This window comes from Phoenix dactylifera, chromosome 15, assembly GCF_051530095.1.
Source record: "Phoenix dactylifera cultivar Ajwa chromosome 15, Ajwa_hap1_PhDact_Kaust_v1.1, whole genome shotgun sequence".
Classification (NCBI taxonomy): Eukaryota; Viridiplantae; Streptophyta; class Magnoliopsida; order Arecales; family Arecaceae; genus Phoenix; species Phoenix dactylifera.
In genome coordinates, this window is record NC_143204.1 from 25,084,843 (window position 1) to 25,102,028 (window position 17,186).

The following is a 17,186-nucleotide window of genomic DNA, read 5'->3' on the forward strand; positions in this document are numbered from 1 at the left end:
AGGCCTTGTTCAGGTCAGTGTAGTCCACGCACATGCGCCATTTCCCATTGGCCTTCTTTACAAGGACTATGTTGGCGAGCCAATCTGGGTAGGAGACCTCCCGGATGAAGCCGGCTTTGAGGAGTTTGTCTACCTCCTCGGCTGCGGCCCGTTGTCGTTCCGGGGCGGAGCCCCTCTTTTTCTGCTTCACAGGTCGGCTGGTTGGCTTCACCTGGAGTCGATGGACTATGACCTCAGGGTCAATTCCCGGTACGTCAGCGGGCGACCAGGCGAAGACATCAGCATTGTCCCGCAGGAAGCTGATGAGGTGACCCCTCTCGCGGACGCCAAGGCCGGAGCCGACCTGCACAGTTAGCTCGGGAAGATTTTTTCGTAGGGGAACTTGAACAAGTAGCTCACCAGGCTCTACTTGCTTCTTCCAGGGATTATCCCTTGCGTCCAGGGTTTCTATGGGTAACGAGGGACCCGTTGCCTGGGCCGGCGCCTCGTTTGGCTGCTTCACTCTGTGAGCCGCCATGTAGCACTGCTTGGCGACCAGCTGATCCCCGCGGGCTTCGCCTACTCCTCGGTTGGTGGGGAATCGCATGAGTAGATGTCGGGTCGAGACCACAGCTCGGAGGGCATTTAGCCCTGGTCGCCCCAGGATGGCGTTGTAGGCCGAGGGTAGACGGACCACAAGAAAGTCCGTCCTCACAGTGCTTTCTCGAGGAGCGAGGCCGACCGTAACAAGAGAGCTGACCTCGCCCTCGACCGGGACCGAGTCTCCGGTAAACCCGATAAGTGGGGCATTAATTTTTCGGAGTTGTCCTTCTGGTGACCCCATTTTTTGGTAGGCATGATAGTACAAAACGTTGGCTGAACTTCCATTATCAACTAGGACACGTTTTACATCGAATTTAGACAATTATGGAGATGACCACAGCGTCATCGTGAGGGGTCTCAACCCCTTCCAAATCCTCGTCCGAGAACGAAATGACTTCGGCAGTACGCTGGCGCTTCGGGGAAATTCCTTGGGCTGGTCCTCCCGCCGAGGCTTCTCCGATTACATTGATGGTGCCGGCGATGGGCCTGTTGTCATCCGGATTCTCGGACGGTGCTGCGTTTTCCACTGGCCTCCTTTCTTCGCGTCAGTTCCGAACGAACCGATTGAGCACCCCACGGCGAATAAGCGCCTCGATCTCGTCTCGGAGCTGAATACAGTCCTCCGTGTCGTGTCCGTGGTCTCGGTGGAAGCGACAGTACTTCCTGGGGTTGCGCGGGAATCCCGTATCCCGCATGGGAGGTGGAGGTCGGAAGAAATCCCGGCCTTCGATCTCCATCAAAATTTCGGCCCGGGGAGCGTTGACAGGGGTGTAATTTTCGTACCTCCCTGGGTGTGTCCGAGGCCGTGGTGGGGACCTTGGTCGTAGTGAGGTCCTCCGTTGAGGTTGTCCCTGCTGCTGAGGCGGGCTTCTCAGTCGGGGGAGATTCTTCTCTCGGCGAGGGGATCGGCTTCTTTGGCGGCCGCGCTCCTCGCGGCGTTTCTTCTGCTTTCTTGAGGCGGGCTCGATTGCGCCTCGCCTAGAGGCGATTGCCTCTTCGGCCTTAGCGTACTTCCGAGCTCGGGCCAGCATCTCGGTGAAGTCGGCCGGGAAGCTCTTCTCGATGGAGAAAAGGAATCGATAAGAGCGGGCCCCAGTCTTTAAAGCCGACATGGCTATGGACTGGTCCAGCTCGCGAACTTCCCATGTGGCGGCGGTAAAGCGGTCCAGATACTCCTTCAGGGACTCTCCCTCCTTCTGCTTGACATCCAGGAGGGAATCTGACGTCCGCCGTTGGCGTCGGCGCGGCAAAATTGGTGGCAAATTGTCTGCCAAGTTGCTCGAAGGAAGATACTGTGCTCGGCTTTAGCCCAGAAAACCAGAGTCGAGCTGTCCCTCGAAGAGTCGCCGGGAAGGCCTTACAAAGCACAGCCTCCGAGGATCCTTGTAGGGCCATAAGAGCTCGGTAGCTCTCCAAGTGATCGAGGGGGTCGGTGACTCCATTGTAGGGCTCCACTTGAGGCATTTTGAACCTCAAGGGGACCGGCTCATCCTCGATCTGGCGGAAAAAGGGGGACTTGGTGGTGAACTCAAAATCCCCATCTTGTCTTGCCTTCTTGCTGTGGAGCGCTTCAATCTGGCGCTCCAAGTGCTCGACTTTCCTATCGAGCACCCCAACCCGAGGAACCGTCGCCGTGGTTTGCTCCGGCTCACGGTGGTCTGGGGCAGATTCGGCTTCGGAGGGTTGGGGTCTTCCGTTGGGACCTTCCCCAGGCAGCTCTCTCCGGGGGGAGGTCCGCCCTTCATTGTTGGCCCTTGAAGAGCCATGAAGATTCTGGCCCTGGGGGACCGGACCGTTGGGAGGGGACTCCGGCAAGAGCTGGGCCTGCGGGGGGAGCGTTGGTAAGGCCTCCTCACGTCGCAGGCCTTGAACGGCGGCCGCCAAGGCCTGGACTTGCTGCACCAGGGCATTGAATTGCTCCGGCTGGACCTAAGGAACCGGGTCAGCCGGTGCAGGTGAATTCTGGACGGAATGTCCAGGACTCTGTGGGGGACGCCGGGAGATGTTGGAGGCTCCCTTACTTCTCAACTTCATGATCGCAACTCGGGCCCTTCCTCTAGCGCCAACTGTTGCTGGAAATTGGACCCGGGGGCGATCGTCCGTCGAGGAGGGGGAGCTGTCGGCGGACGCGAGGGAGTGATGATGCGTCGGCGGGCGTCGTCCTCTGTCGGGGTGCCTGCAGAAAAGCCGGTGGCCGGGGCTTCCGGCGCCGGCCCTCCGATGCTTAAGTTAGAGGGGGCAAAATAGTGTTTAAAGAAAATGGGAGCAGTCGTCCTCTCTCTTTCTCTCTTCCCCCCCCCTTTTTATAGGGGGGTTTACCTGCGATGTGACCGGACAAGGCCGTCGTACAGCTCGGCATGTTGCTTGATCCGGTGCACGGACAAGTAAATAATTACACTGATGTCGAAGGTAAGGCCGTCGTACGACCTGAGCCGTCACGCGATCGGGTGAATCATTGCATTGATGTCGGCGGTGAGGCTGGGGTCAGACTTATCATGGCGGACAGGACTCTGCCGAGCTGATTTGCCGTGGAGAACTGAGGATCCGTAGATGAAAGGAGCCACGCGCATTAATTGTTGCGTAGGCCGGAGATTCACATTAATTGTTGCGTAGGCCGGAGATTCACATTAATTGTTGCGTAGGCTGGAGATTCACATTAATTGTTGCGTAGGCCGGAGATTCACATTAATTGTTGCGTGAACTGAGGATTTGCCGGGATCATGTGTAATAAATGCTGGGGCAGTGGCAGGATATGGCCCTTGGCCGGACATCGGAGAGGTACGGCCGCGGCAGGTGGTCGACAAAGACCCGTCTTTGAGGTCGGAAGTCCTCTAGGTCGGATGATCCGGGATCGGACGCTCTGAGGTCGGGCGCCGACCTCAGTCGTCCGGGGTCGTCGACTGCGTAATCTTCCGGTGGCAGGGTTATTGTATTACTGGGGGAAAACCGTATTTCCCCAACAGGTCGTAAATCGTACTTTTCTCGAGTGCATCGCAGCGATCCCTTGGCAAGGCGGTCGGGTGAAGGAATGGCTCTTCTCTTCACGAGCATCTTTCTTGCATACTAAACTAGAAATAAAATGGAGAACTAAGCTGCAGCAGCAGCAGAAGGGAATCTATGCGCTCTGATTCACTGGTGCTGCGTCGTGATTCGTGAAGGGGAACGAGGGAAAGGGCCTTGGAGGATGGTCCGTGAATTCCCTTCCTCTCACCAATCTTTCCGTGATTCCCGCACATCATGGTACGACTATATATATGTATGTGATGACCGGCAGTGTGGTGAATCCTTAAAGCATGAGTCTGTATGTGGGCGGAGCTCCTCGTCCAGGGCCCTGACACCCTGCTGCGCGTTGCATTTGAGTTTGTGCGGAGCGTGGTACTGCTTTTTGCTTGATATGCGGATGCGCACTATTCCTTGGGCCCGTTCCAAAATTTGCAGCTATTGGGAAGGCTGGTTTTTGAAACTGGTGTGAGTCTGAACGGACTTAATGGCATCTGATATATGGCAAAGCAAAACGTAATTTGAAGCTCCAATTTGCAACGAGCTCCGATATATATATCAAGTTCTGATCGTGAAAAAACAAAAAAAATATCTATTTTTTATTTAAATCACATGGTTCGGATTGTAACTTTCGTGTGAAAAAATGATTCACCTTTTTTTGAAACACCAACCGTAGAACTGTGCAATTGCTGTTTCCATATAAATGCATGCTGATAAAAAAGAGAGTTTAGAATGCTTTGAAATCTATACGAAATGTGATCCAACGGTTAATATCGTAAAAGAAAATCAATTATTTTTTCGTGTGAAAGATACGATCCAAATCCACCCACACCGAGCAAGGTAAGGAATGATCGCCTTATTTTTTTTTTGAAAAAAAAATTATAGACAAAAAAAATGATGGAGTTTTAAACCTCGTGCAAAATACCTATTAATCAATTTAACTCTTAAAATGTTGATTTGTTTATGACAGGCAGCTTATGGATGAGCAAAATACATAGCATCCAACGGAGCATTCAAATAGATGCACCATATTGTTTAAATCTTATTTAAGGCCTATTTAGTTGAAAGAATAAATTATCCATGACTATCATTCGTAAATGTTTGAAGGTGAAAATAGAGAAGTGATACTCAGAGAAGAAATTGCTATGACGGGGAACGCCGAAATCTACGATACTATTTCCCTCGTCAAAACAAATTTAGGCTATCCGCATTGTATATTTTTGTAATTAGATTATTCTATATTTTTGGAGAGAGTTCAATGTTATCCTTCCACCACCATCCTCTTTGACCAACAAAAGTACCTACATATATTTCTCTAATAATTTATCCGAGCTTTCAAATCGGTCCTCAATAATTTTATCGCTTTTTCTCTCAAATGAGACAAAGAATATGTGAACATTTTTCAAGTTACAAATACAATAACAATAGACTATAACGTAAATCTAGATTAAATATAAATATTTTTTTAAAAAAATATACGATGGTATTTTCATCAAAAAAAAAAAGAACAAAACATGTGATGGCATCATCCACAAGCTCGATTGTGTTTATTGGAGATATTTCTTTTGATAAATGTAGTTTAATATACGACGGTAAATATGCCAAATGCGTTTTTGAGTTCTTCTCCAAGAGAAAAAAAAAACATAGTACTTAATATTATATATATATTTAAATTTTTTGTGACCAATAAATATGCCACGTAGTCAACTTCAGCAGTTTGTGATTACATTTTAGTTTCCTTTGCTATTTGGAGAGAACATGACTTGCTAACGGGCACGATTTGTCATCTTTATTTTTTTTAAAAAAGAAGAAAATTAAGGAACCTCCGGCAACCAGGGAGCGGAGAGAGAGAGAGAGAGTGTGTGTGTGCGCGCGCGCGCGTGTGAGGCGAAACTTGCATGGAAGGTAGCTTATCTAATATTATTAACATCGTAGAACGAAATATTAGAAGGACCATTTTAACTATTACGTAAGCAGAACCCAAACAATAAATCGATTTGAAAAAAACACACGTACGCACGCACACGGCTCGCCAGGCGCCTTGCAAGCGATGCACAGAGCCAACAAGCGTAGAGAGGCGTCCGCGCGATGCCAATTTTCCCCAAGACCTGCTGGAACTATAAATTGTGAAGTGGGTTGGAGCCGGTCGGCGAGAATCTCTTCTCTTCTCGGACGCCCTCCTCTCGTCTGTTGGCGCCCCGGCTGAATATTCCGCACTGGAAGCTGATGGAGTCTACGGCTCTCCGCCTCTCTTTCGGGGTTTCTTTAGAGGCGGAGCTGGAGGACTTCTCTACCTTCACCGAGACGAGGAGGGGGCTCGCCTTGAGAATTAGATACACGAGAGAGACCATCAGCACTAACTTTGGGCACTTCATCTCTCCCCCTCTTCTCCTGTCTGCTTGGCGGAGAGTATAATTGGCGGATGATGCGAATATATACAGGTCGTGATTGGACATTTGAGTGTGAGAGAAGAGGAGCTGGTAAGACTTTTGTTGCTTTCTTCTGCCTGGCCCCCCCTTTTCTTTTCCCTGTTCCTATTGCTTGGGATCTGCGTTTGGCGTCCTCCATTCCGGATCTATGAAGGAGTAGCAGTATAACTAGTAGCTGGCCCAGGAGATCATAGTTTTCGATCCAGACCCAGTTAAGCTCATCGTAAACCTAAGCGCGCGGCCGAGGAGGATTGCGAAACTAACGGACAAGCCTAGCTGCATGGAATAGAGTTCGGGCTGCTCGATTTTTCTGCCAATAAAGGAGCAAACGCCGCCCGATCACGGGAACCCCGGGGCCCCTCATTCTGCATGGGTTGCTTGCGAGAGTTTAATTGGCTTTTTTAAATAGCTCCTATAATGAGGAATTTCTTTCGATGCCCCTACCCGAGCTTGCTTACTCTCAAGTTCCATGCTGATGAATGCTGCTTGTTTAATATAAAAGCGATGGCCCCCAGTTTAATATGTAATAAATTTATTATTACACGGCCAAGAGGTTGGGCGTCCATGCGACACTTAAATCAAAGAAGTTATATATATATTCAATCTATTATTCCATGCAACCCCACATGCAAGAACTCTGTGCGTCAGATCGATTATTCCCTCTTCCAATTAAAATCTAGCATGATACCCTACATTTGCTATACTCTTTCCTTTCATTCTGGGCCGCCGGAATGTCATCATCGATCTCGTTCTCCTTCATCACTTGATACGGGCGATGTGCATCGCTATGAAAGCCTCCGTGAGCCACCAAATATTCCCCGTTGGAAGGAGGGCCCAGTGGAGGTTAATACGCGGGTGGGCTGCCCCCTCCTCCTCCCCTGCTATTTTTTTAAAAAAAAAGCATGCGTGACCATAAGATGACAAAGTCGTGGAATCAAATGAACCAAACAAAGAATTGGGTTCGGAGAACTATTTGACCGTCATTATTATGGAGCAACCCGATTGCCATTTTCCAACCAAGTATCGAGAAGCGCAAAGGAATTTATAAACAGCGGTGCGGGATGAAAAGCTTGCCTCCCACGTCGCATCTCCCATGAGGGGTTCCATCAGCTAGCCCTGGGCCTGCTATCTTCCAAGAGCGCGTCCTGTGTGCGCATCAGTAGGGAGGGTCCTGGCGGGCACGTTTGCCTTCCAAATCTGAATCCAGTTTGGGAGAATCTTTCTTCAAAAATTCGGATCCAAACGCATCGGGTCACTTCGCTACTGAAACGCCATCGCGCTTTATTTCATGGCAGCCACGCGCAGGGCTGGCAGGGGACAAAAACGCTGCCTTTAGGCCTAAGAAGGGCTGTCCTTCTGGCTCGCTCACTCGGCCATATATCTAGATAGCCATGCATAGGCTCTGATTCGATTCATGCCGGGGGTACCGAGAGGCTCCAAAGTTGCACCATGATAAGGATCATGGTTCAGCACGTACGATCGAGTGCACGGCAAGCTCTGCCAATCGGCGCAGCAAATTTCTATACCTACGTCATCGATTGATGTCCGTGTAAGGGCCTATAGGACGGGAATCTTGGCGTGAAGCAGCCCAACACGCAGAAGACTAAGGAGACGCTTGCCAGGGCCGGGAGGGAAATGTTCCCCGGAGCCACTCGACGCTTCCTTGACCTGAGGGTCCGCTTACATTGGCTGAACACCTTAACCGGCCAACTTTGAAGATCTAAAGGCCACGGTGTTGAAAAAATACAAAAAATAATAATGTTGCAATTTTTTTTTTGTATGTAATTAAATGGGATATCACTCATCAAGCAACAATAATCTCTGCAATCTACTCAAAGCAAAATAATCAAGCAATCTAAACATAAGAGACAACACAATTTTTAACGAGCAAAATAAACAATAGATCTCATCGAGTGTTGATGCTTGAAATAATTAATAAATGAGATTTTTCAAAGATTCAAACCATTCAATTTGTAATTCTCAATATCGGAAACAACATGCTAAAATTTTAGCCAAATCTGAATAAAATCAATGATCCGATCATTCGACAAAGCAGCACTTTTTCTTTCTCTTCTTCTTCTCTGTTTCCCCCACTTTTTTTCTTCTGTTTTTCATAGAGTCCCAGATGACTCAGTTTCTGTGTGATTAGCTCACCCATGTTTTCTTCTTATCCTTATTTTTTTGAAATTCAAATGAGGTGGGTCCCATGTGAGGAGGGACCACACTAACAGACCTCTCTTTCCGACTCATGTGGGGATTCCACCAATCTCACTCTCTCTCTACAAGCAATAATTTCTTTCATTGACAAAATTTTAGTAATCATATCTCACCCATTATTACTATCATTGATTTTTTCAAGACACAATAAAACTTCATCTCCAAAGCATCTCGAACCCAATGACATCTCATATCAATATACTTGGATCTCGAATAAAATGTTGGATTCTTTGAGAGATGGATGATGCTTTGACTATCACAATAAAACATATATTTCTCTTGTTCTTGGCTCAACTCTAACGGAAAATTTTTCATCCACAAAAGTTCTTTACAAGCTTCTGTAATAGCAATATACTCAGCCTCCGTAGTAGACAAAACAACACATATTTATAACTTAGATTGCCATAACGCTGCTCCCCTGAAAAAGTCATCAAGTACCATATTGTGGACTTTCTAAAGTCTACATCACTAGGCATATCTGCATCTTTGTACCCATCCATCCAATACATATTTATCATTATCAAAGCATAAACAGACTCTAGAAGTGCCTCTAAGATACTTGAGAATCTATTTGACAACTGCCCAATGTTCCTTACTAGGGTTAGAAAGAAATCGACTTACAGCACCAACTGCATAAGCAATATTCGACCTAGTGTCAACCATAGCGTACATGAAATTGTCAACTGCAAATGCATAAGGAATCTTCTTCATTTCTTCTTTATCTTTCCAACTTGCAGAACAATGCTTGGTACTTAAATTGAATTGACCTGCAAGGGGAGAGCAATCTGGTTTGGACTCGCTCATGTTGAATCTTTCTAACACTTTTTCAATATATCTCTCTTGGGATAACCAAATCTTTCCATTCTTCCTGTCATGAGTAATTCTAATGCAAAGAATTTGTTTAGCTGGCCTCAAGTCCTTAATGGCAAAGAACTTGCTCAACTCAATTTTCAAGCTTTCAATATTCTTAGCATCATGGCCAACAATCAACATGTCATCCACATAAAGCAAGAAGATAATAAAATCTTCATCAGATATCTCTTCAAAAACATACAATGATCAGAAGCAATTTTACTATACCCATGGTCCATCATAAATTAATCAAACTTTTTATACCGCTGTCGAAATGCCTGCTTGAGCCCATACAAACTCTTTTTTAATCTACACATGAGATGCTCTTTGCCTTTAACTATGAACCTTTTTGTCTGCTCTATATAAATTTTCTCCACTAACTATGAACCCTTTTCACTTATGTGCCCAAGCCACTTATGCTATAATTCAATGGAGGAGTCTTCAACTGCATTCACCTTCCCCTTGCACAATTTTAATTGCATTATCTAAAGTGTGCTTGATTTCTTAATTTTCTATTGCTATCACTAGAAAACTTTTAGTAAGCTTCCATTTTTCTTCACCGAAGTAGCTGTAGTAACCTTCATCATCAAGTACTCCAATAGAGATCAAGTGGAGACGAATTTCTGAAACATGTCTCCCATTTTTCAGATTTTCAAGCAAATGTCTCTCATGCCTACAATCTTAGTTAATCCATCATTTTCTATTTTCTGCCAAAATTACCACTATTATAGGATGTGAATAAGTCCCATCGAGAAGTAATATAAAGAGAGGCACATGAGTCAACAACCCAAGTACAATTCTAGAATGTAAGGTTTACACTAGCAACATCATAAATAATACTGACATCACAATCAGATGCAGCTGCTGCTGTATCATTTTCTTCCTTATTTTTTTCACGTCTTTCTCTTTATTGTACTCTTTTAAATTTTCTGCACTCTTTTTTCATGTGCTCTGGTTTGCCACGATAAAAATATTTAATTTTTCTTCTAAATTTAAACATTCTTCTTGACTTAAACATTTGATCTCTTTTTTAAATTTTAATTTTTCTTTTTGACCTATCATGATTGTTAGAATTTTATAAAATTTTAGTTCCAGTCCTCTCTCATCTTTCCGTAACCAATGCCTCTTTTAATTTTCTCCTAAAGCTTATCTCATTTACATTCAAATGAGATGGATCCAACCAGAGGAGGAACCACACCAACACTCGGCCCACACCACAATTTCAAGTCAAAAACTGCTTAGAGATTTCCATGCAACACCTCAGATTGCTTTTACTCCAAATGCTACTTTCAGTTTTTAACGGACATCGTCGCTGAAAGCTGTCATGGCATTCATATATCCTCCGTATTAGATAAACGGTCCAAGTCATTTTATCGGGGTTTTATTATAAGCCACGCCAAGAAAAAAATGACATATTTCGATGCTCTGTGGATGTATGATGCTACAAAGCCGTGCGCCTAAATGAGTGCAAGGAAAATTTAAGATAGAACTGGTCAGTTGACTTGATGCGGTAACTTGAAAGCATAATCAAACAGTTCACAAATCAAGCATGGCGAGCAAATACCACATCTTCATGGCAGCAAGCCTACAAGCCTCGAAGAGCTAATGCGTAAACTACAGAACACCATTAGGTTTGAATTAAAATGCCCCAAATCATAGGCTGGTTCAAGAAAATGCACTGAAAAATAGGGCAACAAGCCACCTTAGGGTCGATGACGTCGTAAACAAAACCAGCAACATTAATGTTCCATCAAATACGTGATTCGTCTTGGGAAGCGTTTACATCATCGAGGATGATGCCATCTTGCCATCATCTGCAGCAAGAAATTAGCGGACTTCCGAGTCAAGAACGTCAGTTTTCCTCCTTTACATTTATATGGCCTCAGTCATCCATGACAGCAAACTGCATATTCTCAGACGGTTTCCAGTGACGCTTCCGCTGATTTATGAACCAGTTACTTATCTGCTTCTGGTCCAGGCCCGTTGATTCAGCCAATGCCATCTTTTCACCTTCCTGAATTTCACAAGCAAAACAGATCAAATGAGATCATTTCCCTTGCTTCCATTGATAAAATTCGTTGTCCTTTCGCATGCTCAAATAAATTAACGAGATAAAAGTGTCCTGTGACCTTGGACAATTATGCTAAACTGTTAGGGAATCCTGAAAAAAATCGAACATTCAACAAGTACTTTATAAAGTAGCAAACTATAAGTGTTATCAGAACCCTCGGTATCTTCATATCTTATATCCCATGTAGGGGAAACCAACTCAACAAGCATACCGCTTCCGATGAATGCACTCCCAGTGAGATGTCCACAGAAAAAAAAGAGCATTTGAGCGGATATCGGAACCATACGACGGTTCTCCACTCTCCAGGGTGGCTCATCATTTTTAAGCTCGGATGTGAAGGTCTAATCTCAAGTTCTGACAAGCATGATGGCCCCTGACAGATCACTAATCCACAAAGTCCTCGTCGCCACTCCAGGGTGACTTAACATATTGCATCACACGATTAAATACCATTAAGCAGTCTCGGTCGTGCTTGACAAGGAGAAAGAGTATGCTTACTGTTGGGTATGGCCATCCATAGTGCGCTTCCCACCAATCAAGCAGCTTCAGCCGAGCATCTTTTGGCAACTTTATTTTCTTCTTCCTCTTTGAGAACTCCTGCTTCAAGCTACTCAAATAACCACCGTATTTGCAGAGAAGGTTGTCCTTGAGATCTCTATCTTCCCTTTTAAAGTGAGACTCCTGGGCGTCTATTTCTCTTCCACTGAATTCCTCCTCCGACGATCCACAAGTCTCATCTGGTCAGGTGAGACACAATTCTTATAATCACGGCCTAAGCTACTGAAAACAGCAATTAATCAATTCAGCTAATATAATAACCCTACTTTATTGCAGAAAGAAGCACACAAAATTTCGACTTGAGAATGGATAAATAACATGCTGGCCATAAAAACAAATTGTTTGGAAGGACAATCTTTGCCTTGGTCGCATGCATGTTTGTATATATGGATGCAAATCCCCGATCTTGAAAATAATATACAAATATCTAAACAAAATCGTGCAGGAAACCCACCCCACTTTTCATTGATGAACGACATGACATGAGAAGATAGGCCTGAGCGTCCAATTCTGGGAACGGTATATAAGAAGTGAAACATCTCCAGAACATAACCTTGTGTGCTTAACATGGATCGTCGAGCAAGTGTGAAATTACAACGTAAACAAATAGCCAGCCTTATCTCACTCGGGATTACTTGATGATTCCTACTTTCCCCATCATTCCTAAACAAAGACCAAGTCATCAGAATGGTATAGAGCTTCTGTGATACAATGAACAGTGCCTGAGAAAGTTTCAGAGAGAAGTTTCAGAGAGAAAAGAATTTCATTCTCTTCATCATAAACTTCTGGGATTACTACATTCCCTTATATAGGGATCAAGATCGAATACAGTTGAGCTGTAAACTGTTACAACTGATTCAGTTAACCGGTTTTAACTAAGTCTGGTATGAGGAACTTCTGGAACCAGTGATCTGTCAAGACCCCCCTTCAAGCTGAGAGGTCGAAAGAACTTGAAGCTTGGAACATAAGAGATTATGCCGCTGAGAAGAATGGGCTTTCGTAAACAAGTCTACTGGTTGATCAATAGAAGATATGTGACTGAGTTTGATTTCACCCGAGTTCACCTTCTCCCTTACAAAGTGATAATCAATTTCAATATGCTTGGTTCGCGCGTGAAAAACCGGATTAGTGGCAAGTGCTAAAGCAGATACATTATCACACAAAAGCTCAGTGGGAGTGGTAGTAGGAATGTGAAATTCATGCAGTAACCGGCGAAGCCATATGAGCTCAGTAGATGTAATGGCTAATGCCCTGTATTCGGCCTCCGTAGAGGATCGGGCAACAATAGGTTGCTTCTTGGGGTACCAAGAAATAGGATTATCGCCTAGAAAAACGCAGAAGCCAATCGTGGACTTGCGATCAATGGGGTCACCTGCCCAATCCGAATCACAAAAGACGGTAAGGACTAAAGAACTGGGACGATAGTGCAGTGAAAAATTCAGCGTTCCTTTCACATAACGAAGCACTCTTTTAAGCAGCTGATAGTGAGAATTCAACGGCTTATGCATGAATTGATATAGATAATTCACTGCAAAAGTAAGATCAGGTCTAGTAATAGTCAAATATTGAAGGGAGCCGGCAAGTCGTCGATAGAGTGCAACATCTGAAAATAAGACAGAATCTGCAGAGGAGATGAAATGCTTTGTAGGTAAGGGAGAAGCTACAGGTTTACAGTATTCTAACCCAGCTCGTTGCAAAATAATATTTGCATAATGCTGCTGATGAAGAGAGACACCTTGAGAAGAGAAGACGGACTGAACCCCTAGAAACTGAGACAGAGTTCCCAAGTCCTTCACTTTGAACCTGAGCTGAAGTCTGAGTAGAAGATCAGCAATTGCACCCCTATTATTTCCAGTTAACAGTATATCATCAACGTATATTAGAATGTAAATATGGATGCTCTTGCAATCAAAGAGAAATAGATAGGGGTCAGCCTTGCTCAAGAAGGAATGAAGAGAAAGTGGAGAACCATTGACGTGGCGCTTGTTTCAGCCCATACAGAGCTTTCTGAAGAAGACAAACATGCTGAGGGCAGGAGGAGTCAACAAAATCCAGCGGCTGTTCCATAAACACCGTTTCATTGAGTGTACCATGCAGAAAGGCATTTGAGATATCCAGTTGTCTAATAGGCCATTTAGATGTCAAGGCAACAACAAGAAGAACTCTGATCGTTTGAAACTTGGCGACCGGACTGAACGTTTCGGTGTAATCAACACCATATTCCTGATTGAACCCTTTAGCAACCAATCGTGCTTTGTACCGTGCAATAGAGCCATCTGAATGTTTCTTGATTTTATATGTCCATCGACACCCAAGAACATTTTGATCGGTTGGTCTGGGGACAAGTCTCCAAGTTCGTTGATCCAATAAGGCATTAAACTCCATAGACATTGCCTGACGCCAATTATAATCTATAACAGCAGCAGAGTAACAGGTGGGTTCAACAAGTGAAGAGGTATTTGTGTTAAGGAAAAATATTTCCTTAGGTTTTAGAGACCCAGTTTGTGATCTGGTTATCATAGGGTGCCAGACTGGTCTGGAAACAGACGAAAGTGTATCAGTTGAGATGATGGGTGACAAATGATGTGGTATTGAAGGTGTATCATGATTATTGGTAGAATGAGAAGAAGAAGTGTGGGGAGAATTAGGAGGTAACCGGACAGTGGCCAACACAGACGAAGAAGAAGGAGATTGAAAGGAACTAACAAAGGGGATATGGATTGGAGGAGTACAGATTGTAAAGTCCGGAACTAACAAAGGTGTAGGTAACACTGGTGGACTTGAAGAGGAAGAGGTTACCTGAGAAAAAGGAAAAATGTGCTCATCAAACTGGACGTGCCTGGATATGAAAACACGACCTGTTGCAGGGTTGTAACAGCGATAGCCCTTGTCTTGAGTAGAGTACCCAAGAAAGATACAAGGAAGGGAACGCGGAGCCAGTTTGTTTTGCTGATATGGCTTAAGCCATGGAAAGCATCTACACCTAAAGATCCGAAATAGAGAATAGTCCGGAGGATGCCCATGTAGAAGCTCATAAGGAGATTTGTTGTGTAAAATAGGAGATGGTGAATAGTTGATAAGGAATACAGAAGTAAATAGAGCTTCCACCCAAAAAGAAACAGGTAGAGAAGAAGCAATTAGAAGACTTCGAATAGATTCCAGGATATGTCGATTCTTTCGCTCTGCAACCCCGTTTTGCTCTGGGGTATGAGGAGACGACCGTTGATGAAGAATACCATGCTTAGAAAACAGAGAAGAAAATTTCTTGGAGATAAACTCACCACCACTGTCTGAACGAAAAACTTTAATAGAAGCTGTGAATTGATTTTCAACCAAGCTCTTAAAGTGTACAAATGTAGGCAAGACATCTGATTTATATTGAAGCGGAAAGACCCAGGTAAACCTGGTAAAATCATCAACGAACAAAACATAGTATTTGAACCCTTGCTGTGAGGAAACAGAGGAAGGCCCCCAAACATTCGAATGGATGAGCTGAAGGGGAGCTGTAGTAGTATGAACTGTTTTATTAAACGGTAGTCTGCAACTTTTGGCCATACGGCAGGCCTGACAGGAGAAGTCAGACTGCTTGGTGCTAGGAATAAGCTTCCTTGTCATAAGAGTGCGAAGAACAGCAGAGCCTGGATGACCAAGCCTTTGATGCCATGTATCATGTGAAGTAGTTGAGGTTAGGAGAGCAGTAGAACCAGATGGTGAGTTATGTGCATTGGATGTAGTAAGTTTAGAAAATTGAAAAGGGAACCTGTATAACCCATCAGTACATCGACCGTGAAGAATCGTTCTGTTGTCCTTAATAGAGCATCCAGAAGAATTAAAGATCAGAGTGCAGTTATTATCACAGGCAAGTTTGTGTACTGATAGTAAATTATGTGAAATACCGGAAGTATGAAGAACTTGAGACAGTTGAAGATTATGTGATGGTGTTTGAAGAATTCCTGTACCAGTATGGTGAATCGGAATGGTGGAGTTGTTTCCCAAGGACACATGATCATGTCCTTGATAAGGTGTAGAATTCTGAAGGACTGACGGATCAGGGGTCATGTGGGATGTAGCCCCACTATCAACGACCCAATCAGATGTTCTTGAGAGCTCAGGTGGATTAGCAAGCAGAGCCTTCTGACTGAATGAGGAACGAGATGATTCATTTGAAAAATTTGAATCCAATCTGTGCCGGCAATTTATTGCTGTGTGACCTCTCTTAAAACAAATTTGACATTCTGGTAAACTTCTAGGATCTCTGTCGCGGCCTGACTGGAACCAGTTTCCGAATCGACCTCGACCACAGCCTCTGAAGTAAAGTTCTCTGCTAACAGGAGAGAATCGGCCTCTTCCTCTCCCACGGAGAGAAAGAAGTGCCAGATTTGTGTCAATATTAGTCGACTGCTTGTCCTTGGCTATTTGAATGATTTCCTCACTGCTAAGGAGGCATATAACTCATCCAGATCAATTGAAGAGCTTCTGACTCTAACAGCCGTGGCAAATGAATCATACGATGAAGGTAGACCGTTCAGGATATGCAGTAGAATATCCTCAGTATCAGGCTTAGATCCGGCAGATGCAAGAGCAGTAACGATATTCCTAACATGATTCAAGTATTGTTGCATGGTCTTCTCATTTTTCTTGATGCTGTGTAGCTCGTTCTTTAATTGAATTACATGAGATCTTGTTACTGAATTCAACCGACGTTCTAAAACAGACCAGATCTGATGCGTGTGTGCCAGATTTATGACAAATGGTAGAATTGATGGAGAGATAGTTGAATGTAGAGCTGATGCCAAGAACTGATCAAGAAACAACCAGTATTCAGGATCAGCTGAAATACCTGAGGTTGAAGATGAGGATCCGTCAAGAAAATCATGGTACCCGCTCGCTTTGAACAATCGGATGATCTGAGATTTTCAGGTGAGAAAATTATCTGCGGTGAGCTGGGTGGGAACAAAGGAATTTATTCGAGAGATCAAGAATTTCAGTTTGAATGGTATAACGAAATCCTCAGATTCCCTTGTGTCATCTCTTGTTCTCGTATTATCCATTGATTCTGGGACGTTTTGTTCTTCAAGTTCTGGTAGAACTACCTCCAGGGTGAATGAACTTGAAGACATATATTGTGGTGAAGCTCTAACTCTTCATTGATTTAACAGCAGCATGGAGATGATATAAACCACTTCTTGATTGAAAAGCGGATAGCCCTGTCTCCAAGATCAGGTTCTTTAGAGCTTCAAGCGGCAGTTGGGAAGGAAGAGGGTGGGAATTTGATGAGAAAAGTAACCTGCTCTGATACCATATAGAGCTTCTGTGATACAATGAACAGTGCCTGAGAAAGTTTCAGAGAGAAGTTTCAGAGAGAAAAGAATTTCATTCTCTTCATCATAAACTTCTGGGATTACTACATTCCCTTATATAGGGATCAAGATCGAATACAGTTGAGCTGTAAACTGTTACAACTGATTCAGTTAACC

General features: G+C 44.4%; 1 protein-coding gene across 1 annotated transcript in view; it reads right to left on the reverse strand.

Moving 5' to 3' along the window:
• Positions 1-10,582: 10,582 nt before the first annotated feature.
• The window catches only part of LOC103723136 (homeobox protein knotted-1-like 6), a 35,368-nt gene continuing 28,764 nt past the window's right edge, over positions 10,583-17,186 (reverse strand). Inside the window, exons 4-5 of the mRNA XM_039134453.3 lie at positions 11,650-11,888; positions 10,583-11,094 (exon numbers count right to left, since the gene is read on the reverse strand). Of these exons, the coding sequence (XP_038990381.3) occupies positions 10,963-11,094; positions 11,650-11,888 (371 nt within the window). The 3' untranslated portion in view covers positions 10,583-10,962. The remainder of the gene's footprint in view (positions 11,095-11,649; positions 11,889-17,186) is intronic.